The sequence below is a fragment of the Rhinopithecus bieti genome, unplaced genomic scaffold (assembly GCF_001698545.2).
Source record: "Rhinopithecus bieti isolate Rb0 unplaced genomic scaffold, ASM169854v2 scaffold_64276, whole genome shotgun sequence".
Taxonomy (NCBI): Eukaryota; Metazoa; Chordata; class Mammalia; order Primates; family Cercopithecidae; genus Rhinopithecus; species Rhinopithecus bieti.
This window is the reverse complement of record NW_016824314.1, coordinates 108,491-131,953: the sequence shown is the minus strand read 5'-3', so window position 1 is coordinate 131,953 and position 23,463 is coordinate 108,491. Positions and strand designations below refer to the sequence as shown.

The following is a 23,463-nucleotide window of genomic DNA, read 5'->3' as shown; positions in this document are numbered from 1 at the left end:
AGGAGTTGGAAACCAGCTTAGGCAACATAGGGAGACCCTGTTTCTACAAAAACTAAATTAAAAATTTTAAAACATTTGATATCATTATTGATAAGGCTAGAGTTATGTCTATGATTTTATTATTTGATTTTGTTTGTACCTCTGTTTTATTTCTGTTCCTTTTCCTGTCTTCATTATTTATGAATTTTAGAATTCCATTTTAAGTCCTTGATTGCTTTTTTTTTTTGAGACGGAGTCTCGCTCTGCTGCCCAGGCTGGAGTGCAGTGGCCGGATCTCAGCTCACTGCAAGCTCCGCCTCCTGGGTTCACGCCATTCTCCTGCCTCAGCCTCCCACGTAGCTGGGACTACAGGCGCCCGCCACCTCACCCGGCTAGTTTTTTTTTTTTTGTATTTTTTAGTAGAGACGGGGTTTCACTGTGTTAGCCAGGATGGACTCGATCTCCTGACCTCATGATCCGCCCATCTCGGCCTCCCAAAGTGCTGGGATTACAGGCTTGAGCCACCGCGCCCGGCCCCTTGATTGCTTTTTATCTATATTTCTTTAAATTATTTTTAGTGGTTGCTCTAGGGATTATAATTTACCTCTCTAAATGTTTACAAACTACCTAGAATTAACACTGTACCACTTGATATAAAATGTAGAAACCATGTAACAGAGTAAGTCCATTTACTACCCATTGTGTTTTATGCCATCTTCATGTGTATTACATTTACATGCATTATAAATACCACATGACAATATTATAATACTTGCTTTAAATAGTTATATATATTTTAAAGAAATTAAGAAGGGGAAAAGTCTTTTGCATTTTCCAAATATCTACCACTTCTGGTTTTATTCATTCCTTCCTGAGGATCTGAGTTTCCATCTAACATTTCCCTTCAGCCTGAAGAATTTCCTTTAGCATATTTTTGTGGTGCAGATCAGTTGGTGACAGATTCTCTTAGTTCTATGTTACCTGAAATTTTGTTTTCATACTTGAAAGATATTTTTGCTGGTTACAGAATTCTGTGTTGGTAAATTTTTTTTCTTTTAATGCTTTAAAAATACTGTCCCACTATATTTTGGCCCCACACAGTTTCTGATTAAAAGTTAGCTGTAGGGCTGGGTGTGGTGGTACATGCCTATAATCCCAGCATTCTGGGATGCTGAGGCAGGTGGATCACCTGAGGTCAGGAGTTCAAGACCAGCCTGACCAACATGGTGAAACCCTGCCTCTACTAACTACAAAAAATTAGCCGGGTATGGTGGCGCATGCCTGTAATCCCAGCTATTTGGGAGGCTGAGGCAGGAGAATCGTTTGAACCCAAGAGGCAGAGGTTGCAATGAGCCAAGATCCACCATTGCACTCCAGCCTGGGCAACAAGAGCAAACCTCTGTCTAAAAAATAAATAAATAAATAAATAAATAAAAGTTAGCTGTAATTCACATTTTTGTTATACTCTATGTGTTATGTTTTACTGCTTTTGAGATTTTTCTCTTTAATTCTGGTTTTGAGCAGTTTAACTCTGAATTATGTAGGTATGGTTTTCTTTGTATTTGTTTTAGTTGGGTTTGAGTTTCTTGAAGCTTTAAATTGACGTCTTTCACCAAATTCAGGGAAATATTGGCCTTGGTCTCCTCAGATATTTGTTCTGCCTCATTCTCTTTCATCTTCACTCTCCGAAGACTTCAATTATATGTATGCCAGTTGTTTTGATATTGCCTCATAGATCTCTGTGGCTCTGTTTATTTAAAAGAATTATCTCTGTACTTCCGACTGGATCATTTCTATTGCTGTATCTTCAAGTTCACTTTCTCTTTACCCTGTCATCTCTGCTCTGTTATTCAGTTATTTTTTCAGTCCACTTATTTTTTTCCTCCAATATTTTTTAATTCTAGGATTTTCATCTTCTTTTCCTTCTTATGACGCATAATTTATTGTTGATGTTTCCAATCCTTTCATAAATTGGAGCATATTTCCTTTAACTCACTGAGCACAAATAGGAAAACTAAAATAATTGTCTGCTAATTCCAACATCATCTTGGGATTGGTCTCTGTTAATTATCTTTTCCTTTGAGAATAGGTAACATTTTCCTAATTCTTTGTATGTTGAGTAATTTTGGATTATGTTCTGGCTATTATGAATGTTATTTTGTAGAGATTCTTATATTATTACATTCTTCCAAAGAGTTTTGATGTTTTTCTTTTTCTTTTTTCTTTTTTTTTTCCTTTTTTGAGATTGAGTTTCACTCTGTTGCCCAGGCTGGAGTGCAGTGGTGTGATCTCGGGTCACTGCCACCTCCGCCTCCCAGGTTCAAGTGATTTTTTGGCCTCAGCTTCCTGAGTAGCTGGGACTACAGGCATGCACCACCATGCCTGGCTTTTTTTTTTTTTTTTTTTTTTTTTTGAGACAGAGTCTTGCTGTGTTACTCGGGCTGGAGTGCAGTGGCACAATCTTGGCTCACTACAACCTCCGCCTCCCAGGTTCAAGTGATTTTTTGGCCTCATCTTCCCGAGTAGCTGGGACTACAGGCATACACCACCATGCCTGGTTTTTTTTTTTTTTTTTTGAGACAGAGTCTTGCTGTGTTACTCAGGCTGGAGTGCAGTGGTACAATCTTGGCTCACTGCAACCTCCGCCTCCCAGGTTCAAGCAATTCTCCTGCCTCAGCTTCCCAAGTAGTCACCAGCTAATTTTTGCATATTTAGTAGAGACAGGATTTCACCATGTTGGCCAGGATGGTCTCAGTCTCTTGACCTTGTGATCCACCCGCCTCAGCCTCCCAAAGTGCTGGGATTACAGGCGTGAGCCACCACGCCTGGCCTTGTGGCTAATTTTTGTATTTTTAGTAGAGATGGGTTTTCACCATGTTGGTCAGACTGGTCTCGAACTCCTGACCTCAAGTGGTCTGCCCATCTTGGCCTCCCAATGTGCTGGGATTACAGTCGTGAGCCATCGTGCCTGCCCGTGATTTTTTTATTCAAGCAAGCAACTAACTTAGTTGATCTCAAACTGCAAACTATTTGAAAGTTCAAATATCACTTTGGTTCTGTTATGATTTGAATGCATGTGTCCTTCCAAAAATCATGTGCTGGAACTTAAACCCCAAGGTGATGGCCTTAGGAGGAGGGGCCTTTTGGGAAATGATTAATTTATGAGGGCTCTGCCCTCATGAATGGATTGATGTCCTTACAAAAGAGGCTTTAGAGAATGTTTACCCTTTTTTGCCCTTCTGCTGGGTGAGGACATAGCATGGAGGGCACCCTCATGGGAGCAGACACTGATCCCTCCCTTACCAGACACTGAAACTGCTAGTGCCTCATCTTAGACTTCCAGCCTCCAGAACTGTGAGAAATCAATTTCTGTTCTGTATAAATGACCCAGTCTGAGGTATTTTATTATAGCAGCACAAACAGAGTAAGACAGGCTGTTTTATCCTGAATTGGGCTGTTTGTAGTTTGCCTTATGTACACGTATCTTAGGGGTCATCCAGAGGTTTAGACATAGTCTATGCACAGAATTTGGGATTCTCCCTCTCCTGTGGTAGCAGTGGAGCTGTGCTACTCAGATACCCTGCCCCAGGGAACCAGAAGGGAACATAATTGACTGAGGATCTTAGCTGCCACACGTTTGGATCCACTGTGGGGGTCATGCCAAACCATAACTGTCATTTCTGCCAGATGTAAGATTTCTGTAATGGTGACTTTGAGGACTCTTCATTAGCTGGCATGAGACTTTCAGAGGTGCTCTGCCATCTGAAGCCCTTCCAACCCAATCCTCCTCTCTTTTGCTCATGTCAGACCTGCTTCACCACCCCCGCCTACTCCTATTCGTTTCTCCTCTCTCCTTGACCACACAGCCTTGTTGTTCTAAAAGCTGGTATGTTCATTCTCACAGTGGCATGGAGCTGAATGCCTCGACCATGGCTATACGTTTATGTCACCTGTCCCGAAGATCATTCATAAGTGTGGTGGGCAATTCTCCAAGGGATGGCAGGGAGTCTGTGGCATTAAGGGGTTGGACCTCAGTCTCTAGTACCCACTCCAATAGTCAGGTCTCCTCAGAAGGCCTTGTGGCTTCAGGAACGCATGCACACTTCCCCTCATGCCATGCTGGCCCTATAGACCCAGACACTGAGCTGCTGGCCTGCCACACTGGAAGCACCTTCCAGAGACATGGGAGACCCTGACGACATGATTCCGAAGCCAGGGGCTGGAGGGCTGGGAGTTGGGCATGTGAGCACAGGGGGAGAATGGGTCACCATGCCCAGGCTCAGAACTGGCTCTGCTACTTGGGCCTGGGGAAAGAGAATGCATTTTTATTTATTTACTTTATTTATTATTTGAGACAGAGTCTCACTCTGTTGCCCAGGCTGGAGTACAGTGGTGCGACATCCACTCACTGCAACCTCTGTCTCCCAGGTTCAAGCAATTTTCCTGCCTCAGCCTCCCGAGTAGCTGGGATTACAGGTATCTGCTACTATGCCCGGCTAATTTTTGTATTTTCAGTAGAGATGGGGTTTCACCATGTTGGCCAGGCTGGTCTCGAATTCTGACCTCAAATGATCCACCCACCTTGGCCTCCCAAAGTGCTGGGATTACAGGCGTGAGCCACCGCGCCCTGCCCATTTTTATTTTTTATATCATGTTAAGAACCCTGCCCCAGGAAAAAATAAACCTCCAGCTCCCAAGACAATGCCTAATATCCATTAGCTAGGTGCCCTGCCAGGAGGAAAAGAAGGGAACAGCTGAGTGCTGGTGCCTTATGCCAGCCCTGGGGCACAGAGATAAATAAAGTGGGCTTTCTGTCCTTCCAGGGGCTCCAATCCCAAGGGAGACCACAGAGAGGGCAACAACAGAGGTTCTGACAAATCCGGAGGAGAGACAGGAACCAAGGATGCCTTCCCAGAGGTGCTGGCATTTGGGATGTGTTCCACAGAGAGCAGATACTGCTTGGGGGAAAAAGCACCTTCTATCCAGACTTGGGTGGGGAGGCTTTTGCCTTGATAAAATCACGGTGACTATGGCTTTTTTTTTCTCTTGGTGTAGGAGATGACAATGAGCTGTTTGGGGTGACTGGAACATAGCATGTGGAACAAGACCTGTTTTAAATGAACCGCTTTATTTTTATGGCAACCAATTCTTAATTCATTCAATAATAATTGAATTGGGTACCTGTTATGTGCAAGGAATTGGACTAAGCACAAATAGAACAGAAAATAATCATCCAGTGTCTCCAACAAGAACAGACATCTATCAGTGGTCATGATTTGCTGTTGCTGCTTGGTGTGGAAATGCTGAGCTGGGTGTGGACAGGACACTGTGCAGTCCTGCTCTGTGTAGAATGGGTCCCTATGGTGCTTACACTTTGATCAATCTATGGGGTTCCCTGAAGATCAAAGAATAAACGGAAAGGTACTAGCCTCGGAAGAAGAGACGTGACTGCCAAGAGGCCTGGCCAGACAGCCTGCCAGGCAGGCTGGAGTCCGGCTGGCTGGGGCAGCTGGCCTTCCCATAGTGAGACTGGCAGTGTGCTCAGATGGCCACACTGTTTGGAATCCGGTCTGGAGACAAGTAGTAATATGGCAGCTGCTTCTTCTTGTTGCGCTCAGCAATCACGCTGACAATGGCCTCGAGGTTCTTGCGGAATCGGGCCATAGCTTCCTTCACAGGCTTCTCGATAAAATGCTCTTCTGGGTACATGCCCAGGAACAGCTGAGGGCCCAGACATGGATACACACATAGGTCAATCTGCTACCCATGTAAACTGACAGGCCTGTCTCATCCCAAGGGGCCAGCCACCCTTTGGGAGATGAAGGAGGGAGCATCTATTCACCTGCCCATATTCACCCTCTGCTGCCTGACAAGAGGGCCTTGGGAAGGCAAGTGTCGTCACCTCCAATCTGCTTCCCTAAGGAAGGCTCCAGAGCTGGGCTTCATGGATAAGTGGGAAAATAACTGCCTGCTACCAGGTGGTTACAAAATGATGCAGATGAAGCTGGAGGGTGCTGGTGGTTGCAGCCATGGTATCCTGCTCTCTCGGGCCACCCCTACGCAGCACTCCCACCTCCCATCAGGGGCGCTGGGGCCAGTGCTGGCCTCTCCAGCCCAGGAAGGCAGAAGGCAGGCCAGGGAGCCTGAAGGGGTGGCTGCCCTGTTGGGGTGCTGTGCTTATTTGCATGCTCACACAGATGTCTGCGGGGTAGAGCTAGACATCATTTTAAAAAACTACTGTATTGGATTAAGATCACAAAGCTTCTGAGCTGGACAGGTCCAAGAAACATAGGCTATTGATAATGGGACTTGGATTTAGTCTGTGGAGGGCAATTCAGTCTCAATATTCTTTGACCAAGGAATTTGTCTGCTAGGAATGTGTCCGGTCATACTGAACACGTGTGCAAAGGCACAAAAACAAGGATGTCCAGTGAGGGACCAACACATTAGCCGGGAACAACTCAGACGACCAGCAGTCTGGAGCAGGTTGGACTGCAGCGGCCATTCTGTGCAGTACCAAAGCGAGTGCATCCACCAAGACACACCAGATTCAGTTGTTAGGTTAAATGAGATGCACATGTCCTGAAGGAACCCAGGAAACTCTTGGTCATTCCTTCTGGAGTACCAGGGAAAAACATATGTGCAAGAGCTTTGTCAATAGCTGGGGGGAGGAGGTGTCACACACGACCCTCTGGTGACAGTGAGCAGAGCCTGGGCTGTGTGCTCTCCTGCCGTGCCCACCCTGAGCTCTGTCCAGGCTCAGGCCGGGAGACCTGGTAGCAGCTGCAGCCCTCTGGGCCCTTCCAGCCTTGGAAGTCAGGATTCCTGGCTCTAAGTGAGCCTTGAGGCCAGAGTCACAAAGCCCTGAGGCTGAGGAACCGGTTAACCTGGGGTGACCTGGGTCTGTGCCCCACCCTGCCCAGCCTCACCTCGTTTTCCTGGAACTGGCTCAGCGCCCACACTGCACCCAGATGCCAGCAGGAGCGGCCGCGGTCGGGCAGTGTGTCCACGATCTGCTCAATGGTCACCACGCCCTTGGCAGTCGGCGGCGGGGCTCGCATGGTTGGGGGCGCATTGGGGATCCAGGAGCACCAGTCGTACTGAGGAGATGACCGCCAGCGAGCGTGGGCACCCCCGAAGCCCTGCTGCCCAGCTGCCCCCTGGGCCCCGTCCTCTCTGTGCCCCCCAACTCCAGCGGGCCCTTCAGTCCATCCATCCTCTTTCCCCGCGGCCAGCGCCCTCGGCTGCGCGGGCAGAATCCATCCTGCAAGTCCCATGCCAGACCCCGAGGCTGCCCGAGGGTGCGGTACCCGTGCAGAGCTGGGGCGAGGGAGGAGGCAGCGGCCTTGGGGAGGGAGCTCTGCCCAGCGGGCCGGGCCCCGCCTACCTGGCCGAAGTTGACCGCGGCGTGCTGGGCGGAGGCGGTGAAGATCACCACGGTCAGGTACTCCGACAGCTGCTCCCGGCTCTTGACCGACTTGGGGAAGCCTAGGGCGGAACCACCGGCGGGTTGAGGCCCAGTCCCTGGGGACCCCAGGGCCCGGCGCCCACCCCGTGCCCGGTCTCCCTGCCCCGACGCCGGAGGGCCCGCTGGGCAGGACACCCCGGAGGGGCGGCGGCTGCGCCCGCGCTGCCGACTGCGGGGGAGCCGGTCCGGAGACGTTCCTGAGTCCCTACCTGAGGACTTGCGGCCCCGCATGCCGTACACGTAGACGTCGTTCAGGAAGTCCTGCAGCTCCAGGTCCTCCTCCACCACCTGGTCGCTCTCGTAGTAGATGCCCACCACCTCGGCCGTGAACCTGGCTCAGGAGGCGCAGCCAGGGTGGGCGACCCAGCCAGGTCTGCGGAGCGGTGCCCGGCGGCAACCCCCTCACGGACGCTGGGCACCCTCCACCCCTTCCCCATTCAGCGCCAGCCGCCGGTGGCCAGGCCCGCCCCAGGTAGACAGGCAGGGGGCCTGGCTCCTCCCCCAGGACCACCGCCCCGCGGGCGCTCACATCCTAATGGCTTCCCACACCAGGAGCCCGTCGTCTCGGTAGAAGTAGTAGGGGATGTCCTCTTTACTCTCCATGCCCCGGGCCTTGATGGCCTCGGGAAAGCACAGGGAGGCGTAGGTCAGGTCCTTCATGGCCCTCTGCACCATCTGCACGTGCCCACCGCCCCCTGTGGCGTTGGCCTGGAGTGGGAGGTAGAGTGCCCTGAGCGGGTGGCTCCTCCCACAGCTGTCCAGACCCATCCCTGAGGAAATGTGCCAGGGAGATGAGGAGGCCAGGCAGGCAGAGGGGCAAACCCTTGTCCTGTGAGATGGGGGAGGGATGTTTAATGCAGAGAATGACAAGGGCAGCGGGTGGAGAGGTGACAGGGAGGAGCCTCCCGCCCAATCCAATGCAAGGGACTGAACCGTGGGGCTGCAGAGCGCAGGAGGGAAGGGTGCGCTCCCAGCCACAGGAGGGCAGCAGGCGTGGGCAGGTGTGTGGGGGACCCCAGTACCAGCGGGCCTGGGCTGTGAAGTCTGCTCTAGTGCTGAGCACAGGACCCTCAGTCATTGCCCCCCCCCCCCCTCTCAGTGACCCTTAAGTTTTCCAGGCCCCATGCAACTCTGTTGAGGGCGTGTGTGTGCTCAAGGTGAGGGCTGGAGAGACCCACAAGGAGGGATTCCTGGTCTGATCCCGTGTTGCTGACCGATGCCAGACACCTCACAAGCTGACTGTGCATACATGTGTACACATGCACACACACATGCAAATACACCCAGGGGGCTGGGCTGTCGGTGCCACAGAAGGTTTGAAGATGGACTTGGGTGTTGGGGTGCCAGAGACTGGTCCATGGTAGGCATTCAGCCCAAGCAGGACCAACCAGAGCTTCCCCCCAGCACTTTCTGTTTGGATGCGGCCAGGAGATAATGGCCACATGGGAACCTGAGGTAGAGCTACTATGATGAGGTCCTGTGCCCTCTCCCATGGGGGCCTGTCTGCAGCAGGAGAGTGTGATGCCAACACAGGTGAAAGTGAAAGAGGGAGCCAATGTGCCTATTCCCTGGGGCATTGCTTGAGTCCCTGGATCCATTTCTGGCTGAGGCCCTGGCCCCTCTACTGTGTCCAGGTATTTGAGATAAGACATGTCTTGTCCAGCTGCAGCTGGTTTGAGTTGGGTTTTGTCATTTGCAACCCAAACAGTGTTTCAACTTCAGTGGTCTCTGGCCTGGTCACTAATGGGCTGGGGAAAGGAGGAAGGTTGGGGCAAGGGCCCATGTGAGAGTCCAAGCTTGGTAAGGCTACAGGGGACTCAAAACGAGGTGGGGTGCTGTCTGAGGGATGCGAGGGTTGGGCAGGGCCTGGAGGCCCTGATGCAGGAGACAGTGGGTTGGGAGGGTTGCGACCCGGGAAGCAGAGTGCTGGGGAGGTCCGGGTCAGGGTGGCAGGGGTGCGGCAGATTAAGAGGCAGACACAGGTTCCTGGTGTGTAGGAGGTCAGGGGGCCATAAGGAGTGTCTTCCAGAGGGGGTTCTACACCCAGGTCCCAGAGGCTGGGAGAGGGGAGGAGTGGGAGGAGGGGACCGGGAGCCATCAGTGAGAAGGAAGAGCTGGTGGTGCACCTGGAGGCGTGCTCCTGGCTGAGTGGCAGGGGCTGGAGACATTAGGAGGATGCTGGACCCAGTGCTCTGAGCAAACTCCAGCTTTCACCCTTCCAGGCCTCCTGAAAGGGCGTCTAGATCTCAAATAGGGAGTGAAGGTGGCCAGGCTGGGCTCTTCCAGGCAACAAGTAGGGTAGGAGGGCACCCACCTTGTCAAAGAGGCCACACTCACAGATGAGCTGCTCACGGGCCTTGGTGTTGATAGCGATGGTGAATCTCACGTGTGCCACCAGCAGCTGGGGAGGGGAGAGGAGGAGGCCTCAGAGGGGGCCCAGCCAGGTGACCTGGTGCCCCAGGGACCTGCAGCTCCCCCACCCAGGACTGCCCTACAGGATGATGCTGGCTGCAGGGAGGAAGTGAAGGCTGGGTGCTGCTGATCTTTCTGCTGAGTAAGTGCTGGAAGCCTGCACGCCTCTGATGCTTACTAAGCATGATAATGATTCAGATGGTCCTGGCCAGCACTTGTACAATGCTTACCTCTTTGCTCCCTGAGTTCACTGTCTTAATCCTGACCATCATTCTGTAAGGCAGCTGTACTATTTGACCTGTTTTACTGGTGAGGAAACTGAGGCACACAGGAGTACTTTTAGCCTGCAGTCACCCCGACAGCCAGTGCTTGTAAGATCCGGGAACAGGGAAGGAGAGTGATGGCAGGGGCGGCCATCAGCACCAGCCGAGGATCACCGTGAACTCATTTGCCTTTTACAACTCTACTGGCTGGCCAGCGAGGTGCCTGTGTCAGGCCCACACCCTGGCCTCGTGTCCTGGGAAACAGCAGGCTCCCAGCTGTTTTCTTCCTTTGGGGACATTACTGACTCTGAGAACATCTCTCCAGGGGTCCCTTTCTGCCACCCACTCCCAGCCACAGGTCCCCCTGTGGGATGTCAGCGATCCCTCCCACTCCACATCTCAGATGCCCTCCCATAGCAGGTGGGGCAGCAGCTGGCTGTACCTTGAAAATGGGGTGCACGGCAGGCAGCTGGCGGTACATCGCAATGCCAAAAACCTCAGACACCAGATGTGTTCGCAGAAGGTGGGTGATGGTCTGGTGGACATGGAAGTCACTGGAACGCACCCAGATTTTGGCCAAAAGCCAGTCGTATTTTGCATCCGAAGGGAGGAAAATAGGGTTCTCATCTCCCGGGATTTGGTTGAGCTGATACATTGGGGAAAGGAAACACACTGCTGTATTTCACTTCAGATTATAGTTGTTGGAGAACTTCGCCTCTTGGGAAGTTCCAGAAGTATCTGAATTTCTTTAACAGTGACTTTGGAATCAGAAGAGCTTGGAGGGGGTAAAAGGGCCCTGGGGTGATGTTTCCTGTCCCAGCCATATTACTTACAACCTGCATGACTCTGGATGACACACTGGGCTTTCTAAGCTCCGGCTTCAGCATCTGTCATGTGGGGACAGTGATCCCTAAGGCTCACAGTTACTGTGGGAATAGCCTCAGGGGCTGGCAGCATGGAAGGAGTGGGCAGGCAGAGGGCCCAGCAGCGGAGGGGATCCCTGCCCCCCTTCCCTCCTCGCCCTGCTCCCTCTTCTACTGCCTCTCATTGATCTCCCATACTTTCCTCCCTCTCCTCTTCCCTGAAATGCTAGTGCTCCCCAGGGTCTGCCCTGGTGCTCCTGTCTTCTTTTCTTGCCCTAAATCAGCTCGTCCTGTCCAAAGGCTTGGGCCTTCCTGGTGCTGAGCCTCCCAGATCAGGGTCTGCAGCTTGAACTCTGCCTGGAGCCCAGACCTGTGCCCAGGCGCCTCCTGTAGCAGAGGCTGGGCCTGTCTTCCCTTTCCAGTTTCCACTCCACACTGGGACAAGGTGAGTTTTTTCTTTTCCAAAATGCAAATCATGTCACGTTAACTGCCTCCTCCATCACCTCTTAATGCCAGAAAATAAAATCCCCAAGCTCTGTGGTGACCTGGTTTGCTGATGCCTCTGCACACACAGCTTCACCTTCCCGCCCCCACCCTGGCACCCAGCCCCAGGTCCCTCCACGCCAGCAGTCCCAGGCGTCGCCCCCTTACTGAAAGCCCAGCACAGCCTCAGCACCTGACAGTGAGCTCTCACAGGAGCCTGAAGCAGGTGCTGGCATTGCCCATTTTTAGATGAAGACATGAGGTATTGGATGGATTGACAGAATGAATGAGGGGGGTGGCAGGGCTCCAGCCAAGAGTGACCAGGAAGGGGCGTGGCCAGACTTTAGGTGCTGGGAAAGCACAATGGCCATGGCTGGGGAGGGAGAACTGTCCCAGAGCACACAGCTGTGTCACTTGCTATAAGTATTGTGGAAAGTGGGGTCCTTGGGCATCTCTCCCTCGAAAATAGTGCTGTCCAATAGACATATAATGCTACCCACACATGGAATTGTATGTATTCAGGAAGCCATATTAATAAAAGTAAAAGGAAAGAGGTGAAATGCAGGTTAATACAATTTTATTTTACCCAATATATCCAGAATATTATCACTTCAACATGAAACCAATCTAAAACTATTAAATGAGATATTTCACATTCCCCACCTCCTTATTCTAAGTCTTAAAAATCAAGTGTGAACTTTGTACTTGCAGCAGGTCTTGGTTTAGATGAGCCAAATCCCAAATGCTCCAGAGCCCTGGTGGTCAGTGACTCTACCCTGGTCAGAGAGACCCCAGCAGCCCCAGAACTCCCTGAGGACCAAGGAAGGGGGAGGGAGGAGGGACAGCAGAGTGTGACTTGCACACTAGGCGTGCCTGTCTGTTTACACATGAGATTAGTTGACTGCTTTTAAATACCAGACAATTCCACATAAAAATTTGAATGACCTGGTTTTCCTGAAAAATTAGAAGGTCTCAGAACTCTGCACATGTTCTCACAGAACTACACTCTTGTCCCTTTTCTACAGTCCCAGCTGTCATGGTCCCCACTGCCACACCCATTTACATGAGCTGCCTGGGCCACTGATACCTGATCTGTGCCCTAGAGTGCTGGGCTGCCTGGCATGCTCTGAGACACTCTCTGACATGTTCTCACGTGCTCTGACATGTTCCTGATGGCTCTGGGACACTGACATGTTCCTGATATCCTCTGGGGCTAAGGAGCCCCCTGTGGTGTACTAGGGGCTTTACGCATACTATCTCACTTAATCCTTACTTTGACCCTGTAAGGCAGGTATTCCTTGCTGTACCCATTTTACATGGGGGAAATTGAGGCTCCAGCTGGTTAAGCAACTCTCCCAAGTCACACAGTAGGTAAAGAGCTGAGCTGGCAACATGATATTTAACAGGCAAAACTGAAAGCATTCCCCTAAAACTGGAACAATGCAAGAATGTCCACTCTCACCCCTCCTATTAATAGAGTACTGGAAGTCCTATTCAGAGTGATTAGGCAAGAGAAAGAAATAAAAGGCATCCAAACCAAAAAAAAAAAAAAAAAAGGAAGTCAAATTATCTTTGTTCATCCATGGTGATTCTACACCTAGAAAACCCTGAAGATTCCTCCAAAAGACTCCTAGATTTGATAAACAACTTCAGTAAAGTCTCAGTGTTATAAGTAAAATGCTTGTGAGAAACAGAATGCTTGTTCCTTGGTACTGCAAGGAAAAATCAGCATTTAGACAAAAAGTTTTTTTTAGCAAGGCAATTTCACTTTCTGCAGAAAGGGTGCTCCTCGTAGATGAAACAACGGCGAGAGCACACCTGAATAATGGAGAGAAGCAATTTTTATTCCTTACACAGCTTGTCCCTGCTACTGTGTCCTGTCTCCACTGGCTGGAGCCAGACCTCACAATCTAAACTAAAACTCGACTGGCTAATAACTTAAAACTTTTCTAAACAGGTAAAAGCAATGGAAAGACAAAGGAAAAGAGGAAGTTGCTTATGAAAGGACTTAGAAAAGTAGTAACATTCCCAAATAAGGAAGGGGCATAGGCTGCAAACTGGGACATGCCTGTGAGCACGTCCAGCGCAAATATCTTGATTAAAGTACAAGGACATAGAATGTACTCATTCCCTTATATCTCACAGCTATATATGATAGGGCTTAATAAAAAGTTATTAGCACAAAGCAAAAAGGCTTAAAAAAAGTTAGTCTTTAGAAAAAACAATTATTTCTTACACTTATAATTTATTCTTTGACAAAAAAAACCTTAAAAAAACCTTTTGACTTTCTACACTTAAGATACAAAATCAATGTACAAAATCAGTAGCGTTTCTTTTATTTGAGACAGAGTCTCATTCTATCACCCAGGCTGGAGTGCAGTGGTGCAATCTCAGCTCTCTGCAACCTCTACCTCCCAGGTTCAAGCAATTCTCCTGCCTCAGACTCCTGGGTAGCTGGGATTATGGGCATGTGCTACCACACCTGGCTAATTTTTGTATTTTCAGTAGAGATGGGGTTTCACTGTGTTGGCCAGGCTGGTCTCGAACTCCTGACCTCAGGTGATCTGCCCACCTCGGCATCCCAAAGTACTGGGATTACAGGCATGAGCCACCGTGCCTGGCCTAAAAATCAGTAGCATTTCTATGCACCAACAATGTTCAGGCTGAGAACCATACCAGGAATGTGATCTCAGTTACAATAGTCCCCTACACACAAAAATAAAATACCAAAGAATACATCCAACCAAGAAGGTGAAAGAGTTCTACAAAGAGAACCATAAAACACTGATGAAAGAAATCATAGATGACACAAAAAAAATGGAAAAACATCCCATGCTAATGGGTTGGAGGAACCAATATCATTAAAATGGCCATACTGCCCAAAGCAATCTACAGATACAATGCAATTCCTATCAAATTATCAACATCATTTTTCACAGAATTAGAAAAAAATCCTAAAATTCACATGGAACCAAAAAATAGCCTGAATAGCCAAAACAATCCTAGGCAAAAAAACAAAGCTAGAGGCATCACATTACCTGACTTCAAACTATACTACAAGACTATAATAACCAAAACAGTATGGTATACTGTGTGCCAAAAATAGGCACACAGATCAATGGAACAGAACAGAGAACCCAGAAATATAGCCATGTACCTGCAACCAACTGATTTTTGACATAATCAACAAAAGTAAACAATAAGGAAAGGACATCCTATTCAATAAATGGTGTTGGAAAAACTGGCTACCTATATGCAGAAGAATGACACTGGGTCCCTTCCTCCCACCATATACAAAATTTACCTCTAGATGGATTACAGACTTAAATGTAAGATCTCAAACTTTAAAATTCTAGAAGAAAACCTAGGAAAAATTCTTATGGACATTTCCTAGGCAAAGAATTTATGACTAGACCTCAAAGGCATATGCAACAAAAACACAAATTGACAAATGAGACTTAATCAAATTAAAGAGCTTCTGCACAGAAAAAAAAAACTATCAACAGAGTAAACAGACAACCTACAGAATGGGAGAAAATATTTGCAAACTATGCATCTACAAATGACTAATACCCAGAATCTATAAGGAGTTTAGGAAAAAACACCACCATTAAAAAGTGGGCAAAGGACAGGAGCAGACACTTCTCAAAAGAAGACATACAAGTGGCCAACAAACACATGAAAAAATGCTTAACATCACTAATCATCAGAGAAATGCAAATTAAAACCACAAAGAGATACCAGTCAGAATGGCTATTATTAAAAAGTAAAAAAAGGATAGATGTTAGCAGGATACAGATAAAAGGGAATGCTTACATACTGTAGGTGGCAGTGTAAATTACTTCCATCCCCGTAGAAAGCAGTTTGGAGATTTTGCAAAGAACTGCAAATAGAATTACCATTCGACCCAGCAACCCCATTACTGTGTACCTACCCAAAGGAAAAGAAACTGTTTTACCAAAAGGACACATGCACACGTATGTTTACTGCAGCACTGTTCACAGTATCAAAATCATGTAATCAACCTAGGTGCCCATCGATAGTGGCACCGGATAAAGAAAATGTGGTACATGTACTCCATGGAATACAACATAGCCATAAAAGGAATGAAATCATGTCCTTTGCAGCAACATCGGTGCAGTTTAGGGTTGGCACTTAGGCCATAATCCTAAGTGAATTAACCCAGAAACAGAAAATCGAATACTGCATGTTCTTATTTACAAGTGGGAGCTAAGCATTGCCTACACATGGACATAAAAGTGGGAAAAGAAGACACTGTGGACTCCAAGAAGGGGAGGGAGGGAAGGAGGGAGGAAAGGGTTGAAAAACTAGGTATTGGGTACTATTCTCAGTATTTGAGTGATGGGTTCAATAGAAGCCTAAACCCCAGCATCATGCAACTCTTCTGTATCTAATTATTTTTTATTATATCAAAAATTGTTTATATATATATATTTATTATATATATATTATTATAATAATATTATACATTTATTATATATATAAAACTGTTCTGACCAGTAAAAGAAGAGCTGAATGAGGATGGGCCCAGTGCTCTGCCTATTTCAGCCCATCACTCTGCCTTCTGCCTCTTCACCTCCTGGCCTGGCCAGGCCTCACCTGCCCATCCCCTTGAGCTCTTGTACTACTGAGCTGGCCCTTCCCAAACCCATCCTTCACATCCTCCCACTCCTGTCCAGGGTCTTGGCCTGCCATGGGATGCCAGAACTTGCTCTGAGCAATTTGTGTTTCTTAAATTTGTTTTTTTGGGTAAGGAAGTAGCTTTACATTTCTGATTAGAAAAGAATATGTGCTTATTATAAAAAGAAATTCGAGTCATGACAGGAGAGCCTGAGAAAGAAAGAAAACATCATCTCATCTTCCAGCCCCCAGTGATAACCACTAAATTCTGGGGAGCCTCCTTTCATAGGTCTTTGCATGTGTGCACTTTTATCTGTCCAATTTTCCATCAACTGAATATGATTATAATCAGTATCTGTCTCTTTGTTTTGCTCACCTGTCCCCCACTGGGTCATTACCATGTTCCTACCTGGTGACACCACGTCCGTGTGTTCCCATGCCGGCACAGTAGGCCTGCTGCATCCTTGCATTCATTTTACATAAGTCAGACCATGCCCATTGCCTTAGTAGTTTGAAGGAGCTATTTGTATATGACAGATACGTATTCTTTATTGGTCCTTTGTGTCTTGTTTTTCCACTTTATTAACTCATTGTGGAGACCCCTCCAGGTCAGCTGGGAGGGAACTAAAGCATTCCTTTCAAAGATGCTACAACGTTTTATGGTGAGGACATGGAAGGGCTCACTCACTCAATCCTCTTCTGCTGTTAGACTGTTTTCAATTTTTTTTCCCCCATCACAAACTATGCTCCTGCTGCTACCCACATTTGTGCTTTCATTTCTGCTGGTGGCTGCTAGCGAAGGCTGAGCCTTGGGGGTGTGGGGGTGTTTTCTTTGAGTAGACACTGCCTGCCCTACTGTTCCTCGGACAGGTTCACTCTGCTGGTGCACACCTGTTCAGTGCTACTGGCTGTCAGAACACTTAAACAATAAAGTCCCCTCCAGTGCCCCTCCAATTGAGATGGAGCAGGGGCCTCCTCTTAGGGCACTGTAGCCCCCCAGCCCCCCAACAAGGCATAGAAATGAAGGAAAATTCTGAGTTCCTTCAAGGGAAATTCCAGGCACCCAGCTAGCCCTGAGAAGTAAATGAGCAACTTGACAAGCAAGAGGATAACAGCAACCTAAAACAGCCAAGGAAGCCAGAGTCCTGGGGTGTTTGGTTCCCTCTGGAAATTAAAGAGAACACCTGAACTCGTGACTCTGAGTTGTTTTTCAGAAACCCAGACCCCCACCAAATGGATCCACTGGTACAGAGACCTCAGAGAAGAGGGAGCTGAGGCCTGAACTCTGAGCGCGGCTCTTTGTTCTAAATTTCTTCCTGGGGGGCCTGGGGGAAGTCCCGCCTACAAGCCACAGCTAACGTTCCTTTCTGGTAACTCAAAATTTTAAACAAAACTTCTCTTCCTTAACCAACCGCAAAACAACAAATTTTTGAATCTACCTATGACCTGGAAGCCCACCCCACTTCAAGATATCTTGCCCTTTTAGGCTAAATCCAATGTGTGCCCTCCATGTATTGATTAATGATTTTGTCTGTTAACTTCTGCTTTCCTGAAATTTACCCCGCCTTTAAAAACGCTTACCTGCAAGCCATCAGGGAGTTCCAGTCTTAAGAGGAAGTTGCCCAATTCTCCTTTTTTGGTCCCCGCAATAAATGCCTTGTGTTCCAGATTCTATCCCAATCTCAGTGTTTTGTTTTGCTGCACTGGGCAAGCAGACCCCAGTCCAGCTCGGCAACACAACTGTCCTCACCACGACAGCCCCAACCCCAGGATCCTCTGACCACCCACTCCAATGTGCACCTGGTACAGCAGGTACTGTGGGATCTGTTCCGGTACTGGCCCAAGCTCTGACCTTGGGCTGCCCAGGCCCACCAGTTATCCCATGAACACTGCCAGGCTGCAACAATTCATGGGCAGTGCATGGGGCTCTATCCTTGCTGGTGTTTGGGAGTTACCCCTTTGTTTTTCCAACCAGACAGGTTAGAAATGATATCTTATTGTTAACTTTCATTTGCATTTCCCTAACTACAGGTGAATTAGGAGTTTTTCCATATGCTGGTTGCCCATTTACATTTCTTCTTTTGTGAATTGCCTATCCATATTCTCTGATCATTTTTCCACTGGAGTATTTGTATTTTCCTGTCAATGTAAAGGAGCTAATTGTATGTCATAGATAGGCATTTCTTAGCTGTCACTTCTGTTACAGTTATTCCCCCAATCTCTATTTTGCTTTTTGGCTTTGTTTATGGTTTATTTTATCATTCAAGTTTTAAAACATTACACAATCAAACATGCTTAGCTTTCCCCTTCTAACTTCTTGGTTTCCTTTTCCTTCTAAAAGTCTTCTGAGTCTCCGCATAGTTTTTCTAAATTCATTTACTTTTTTCATTTTAATTTTTATTTCATCTGAATTTTTTTTCTTTTCTTCTAAGCAACTCTACATGATGAGATTTATTTTTGTAAATGGCATGACAGAGTAGTCCAACTTAATTTTCTTCTTATGCAAATTGTGATAGCACCATTAAAATAATATTCCCTTTTCACTGAGTTGAAAAACCTCCATTGTGATACATTAAATTCCTCTGTAGGGGAGTCTATTTCTGGATCTTACTCTATACTGTCCCCCAGTTCTCTCTGTTTTCAAGCACAGCTTAACAGTAACCTTACAAATCCAGCAAGGAAAGTGTTCCCTCTGTGTTTTCTTTTCTTTTTGTTTTTTTTTTTTTAAAGGCAGGGTGTCAACTCTGTTGCCCAGTGTGGAGTGCAGTGGAGCTTTCATGGCTCACTGCAGCCTGAACTCCTGGACTCAAGCCATCTTCCCACCTCAGCCTCCTGAGCAGTTGGGATTACAGGTATGCACCACCATACCTAATTTTTTCTATTAAATTTTCTTTTCTTTTCTTTTTTTTTTTTTTAGACTTGGTTGTCCTGCCTCTCTATGTGGTTTTATTTTTTTCAAAAAATTTTGACTATGCCAGATTTCTTTTCCACATGAATCTTTCAATTTTTAAATTGTTTTCTCTCCTTTTTAGTTCCTCTTCACCACCACACCTCCACCAAGAAAGATAAAAAATTCTGGCTGAAATTTTACTTGAAAGTGCATTAAGTTTTTATAATAGAATTTGGTAGAACTGACATTATTATGATATACAGTTTCCTCCCCAATATCAAATCACTGTTAAGAGTTCATTGTATATCCTTTAAAATAACTTCATAGTTGGCCAGGTGCGGTAGCTCACACCTGTAATCCCAACACTTTGGGAGGCTGAGGCAGGTGAATCACAAGGTCAGGAGTTCCAGACCAGCCTGGCCAACATGGTGAAACACTGTTTCTACTAAAAATACAAAAAATTAGCTGGGCATGGTAATCCCTGCTACTTGGGAGACTGAGGCAGGATCATTGCTTGAACCCGGGAGGCAGAGGTTGCAGTGAGCCGAGATCATGCCACTGCACTCCAACCTGGGTGACAGAGCGAGACTCCATCTCAAAACAATAATAATAATAATAATAATAACTTCATAGTTTTTCCTTATATGGATGTTATATTTTATTGTTGGTATGGAGAAAGCTATTTTTTTTTTGAGAAATATATTTATCTAAACTCTTTGCCAAATGAACTTATTAATCTAGTAGCTTTTAAAAAAATTAGAATCTCTTATGTTTTCTAGGTCTACCATAGCATTACCAGAAAGGATAATGTTGCCTGTTCTTTGACAATATGTTTATTGATTGTTTTCCTGTTTTATCACGTGGTATGACCTCTAAAATAATGTCAAATAAAAACAGCGATATCAGCATTCTTATTTATTATTTTAATGGAAATGGCATTAGAGTTGCACCTTTTTGATGTTAGCTATCTTTATCATATAAAGTAAGGTTCCTCCTATTAATTTTTATTTGTTGTGGCTATTTTTTTTTTTTTTTTTTTTTGAGACGGAGTCTTGCTCTGTCGCCCGGGCTGGAGTGCAGTGGCCGGACCTCAGCTCACTGCAAGCTCCGCCTCCTGGGTTTACGCCATTCTCCTGCCCCAGCCTCCGAAGTAGCTGGGACTACAGGCGCCCGCCACCTCGCCCGGCTAGTTTTTTGTATTTTAGTAGAGACGGGGTTTCACCATGTTAGCCAGGATGGTCTCGATCTCCTGACCTCGTGATCCACCCGTCTCGGCCTCCCAAAGTGCTGGGATTACAGGCTTGAGCCACCGCGCCCGGCCATGTGGCTATTAAATGTTATTAAATTCACCTTTAGTGTGAATTGATATAATCATAAACTTTATCCTTATTGGTAAAATAAATTATGGTGGTAGCTCTCTTGATATTGAAATATCTGGAATAAGCCCTGCTTGGTTATTACATATAGTCATTTAATACACTGCTGCACTCACTTTGCTAATATCACCCTTAGATTTCTCTTCAATCTTGTTTTTTTTTTTTTTTTTTGAGACGGAGTCTCGCTCTGTCGCCCAGGCTGGAGTGCAGTGGCCAGATCTCAGCTCACTGCAAGCTCTGCCTCCCGGGTTTACGCCATTTTCCTGCCTCAGCCTCCCGAGTAGCTGGGACTACAGGCGCCCGCCACCTCGCCCGGCTAGTTTTTTGTATTTTTTAGTAGAGACGGGGTTTCACCGTGTTAGCCAGGATGGTCTCGATCTCCTGACCTCGTGATCCACCCATCTCGGCCTCCCAAAGTGCTAGGATTACAGGCTTGAGCCACCGCGCCCGGCCTCTCTTCAATCTTTATTTAATACTTAGATTGGTCTTCAGCCTTCTTTTGAAGTCTGCCTGTGTCCAGTTTCAGAACTAAGCTTACGCCAGCTTTATAGGATCAATTTGGGGCTAATAAAGAGCCCTGGAAATGTTGGCTGTTTAGTAGCTGGGTGAGACTCAGCTGCTCGCCATGTGGGTCTGTTTCCAATCATTATATGGAAATTGGCCTATTTTCTACAATTTCTTCTAATTTATCTTTTCCTAGGTTTTTAATCCATTTCCTCTAGTTTTTCAAATGTGTTGCCATATTACTCTCATTAAAAAAATACATAATCATTACTCTTTTTTAAGAGACGGGGTTTTGCTATGTTGCTCAGGCTAGAGTGCCATGGCTATTCACAGGTGTGATCATAGCACACTACAGCCTCAAGTGAGCCTCCTGCCTCAGCCTCCCACGTAGCTGGGACTACACTTGTGCACCACCATGGCTCATGACAATATAATTACTCTTTTTATGACTCCTTTTTTATTCCGAATCTTGAATATGTTTTATTTTTCTCTCTCTTTTTTTCCGTCAGCCTCATGAGGAGGTTATTATTATTATTTTTTGGACCTTTCAAAGAACTAGATCTTGGAGTTACTATCCTCTGACTTTTATTTGCTTGGGTCTTTATAGTTTGCGAAGTTTCCATTTTCAGAAGAAGAAAGAGACCCAGGAACAGTCTGTGGCTTTCTCAAGGTCCCACTGCCTGTCAGCAAGTGGCTGAGCTGGAATTTAAGCTAGGCCCCTGACTCCAGGCTGCTCCAAGAGGTCTCTGAGCCAAGCTTTTGAAGGTACCATTGGTGGTACCTGGGATCTCTGGGGATCTTGCAGAAATTTCATCTTCTTTTAGGTCACCTGTCCCTTTACCTACTGCTTCAGTTTCTTTGGCACAGGGCTTCTCTCTGGTAACAGATGGGAAGCTCCTCTGAGGGCACATGCCCCTAGGAGACCGTGGGGAGCCTGGAATCTAGAGAGTCAGATGACCTGGCTTGAATCCTAGCTCTGTGGCTGGCAGTGGGCACCTGTGCCTCAGTTTCCTTATCTGGGTAAAATGATCAACATCAATAAAGCCCACTACCTGGGAGGGTTGTGGTGATGATGACACAAATAAAGAGAGGTTATCTAAAACCCCAGTGGTTAAATGTGCTTCAGAATCCAGAATTTTTAGGATTTTAGCAGTGGGTATACTTCATTATGTGCCATACACCCTCCCACCCCAGGTCTAGGGCAACATACTATTTTACAATCAAACAGAGCAGTATTTCTGCAGTGATCCACATGCATATCACATTGAATGGGGAAAAGGCTCTAAATAACCTCACCTATTGCTTCAAAGAAGGTTTGTTCACAAACAATGAATTTGCTGCACAGTTTTGAAACATGCAGCAATTTTCAGGTTCTTTAGATTTAGAATCGAGGGTGAGGGATGGTGGACTGTGCAGGTTAACCCGTAGGATAGCCTTGGCATGTGGCTGGTGCCTGACCTATCCAGCTGCTATTGTGTCCACAGCTCCCAAGGTCCAGTTCATGGACATTATTTGCTGAATGCTCATCTGCCAGTCTCCCACGGCATCCTCTGTGCAGTTCCTTCCTACCCCCAGGGACCTATGCCCAGTCCAGTCCTGGCCTTGGTCCGTGCTGTCTGCACACCAGCTCCCAGACTGGCAGCAGGCTGGTGCCAGGAACAGGTGGAGACAAAGCCCTGTGCCCACGTGCCTGTCATCCAGGGTCTCCCTCTTCCTCCTCCCTCATCTCAGGTGGACGTAAAAACTCACATCATTATCAAAGGTGGCATACCAGGACTGGCCTGGTTCCTGACCCCAGCACCCACGGTGCCCCTCAGTGGTTTTGGTCTCCAGCTCAGGCCACAGCTTCACCTGCCTGGCTCCTGGCAGCACCTTGACTGGGGGCCCTTGGTCAGGGCACTGGGTGGAGAGTGAAGAATATCATCCCAGCACAGGTCCTCCACAGTGTGCCTCCACTGGCCAGGGGCTTCTCAAGTGTGCCTTGGGGAGTACAGCCCTCTCCGCCCCTATGGACAGCCCACCTCAGGGCCGGCAGGAAGCCCTAGTGTCTTTCAAGACATAGCTTCCTGGGGGCGGAGCAAGATGGCCGAATAGGAACAGCTCCAGTCTCCAACTCCCAGCGTGAGCGACACAGAAGACCGGTGATTTCTGCATTTTCAACTGAGGTACTGGGGTCATCTCACTAGGGAGTGCCGGACAATCGGTGCTGGTCAGCTGCTGCAGCCTGACCAGCGAGAGCTGAAGCAGGGCGAGGCATCGCCTCACCTGGGAAGTGCAAGGGGGAAGGGAATCCCTTTTCCTAGCCAGGGGAACTGAGACACACAACACCTGGAAAATCGGGTAACTCCCACCCCAATACCGCGCTTTAAGCAATGGGCACACCAGAAGAACATATCCCTCACCTGGCAGGGAGGGTCCCACACCCACGGAGCCTCCCTCATTGTTAACACAGCAGTCTGCGGCGATCTAACCGCAAGGCAGCAGCGAGGCTGGGGGAGGGGTGCCCGCCATTGCTGAGGCTTAAGTAGGTAAACAAAGCTGCTGGGAAGCTCGAACTGGGTGGAGCTCACAGCAGCTCAAGGAA

The 23,463-nt window shown here is 47.6% G+C and overlaps 1 protein-coding gene across 1 annotated transcript in view; it reads right to left on the bottom strand.

The window, feature by feature from the left end:
* Window positions 1-5,090: 5,090 nt before the first annotated feature.
* Window positions 5,091-23,463, bottom strand: part of ALOX5 (arachidonate 5-lipoxygenase) — a 65,518-nt gene continuing 47,145 nt past the window's right edge. The window contains exons 8-14 of the mRNA XM_017862228.1: window positions 10,565-10,768; window positions 9,762-9,848; window positions 7,977-8,155; window positions 7,657-7,778; window positions 7,367-7,467; window positions 6,909-7,079; window positions 5,091-5,700 (exon numbers count right to left, since the gene is read on the bottom strand). Of these exons, the coding sequence (XP_017717717.1) occupies window positions 5,521-5,700; window positions 6,909-7,079; window positions 7,367-7,467; window positions 7,657-7,778; window positions 7,977-8,155; window positions 9,762-9,848; window positions 10,565-10,768 (1,044 nt within the window). The 3' untranslated portion in view covers window positions 5,091-5,520. The remainder of the gene's footprint in view (window positions 5,701-6,908; window positions 7,080-7,366; window positions 7,468-7,656; window positions 7,779-7,976; window positions 8,156-9,761; window positions 9,849-10,564; window positions 10,769-23,463) is intronic.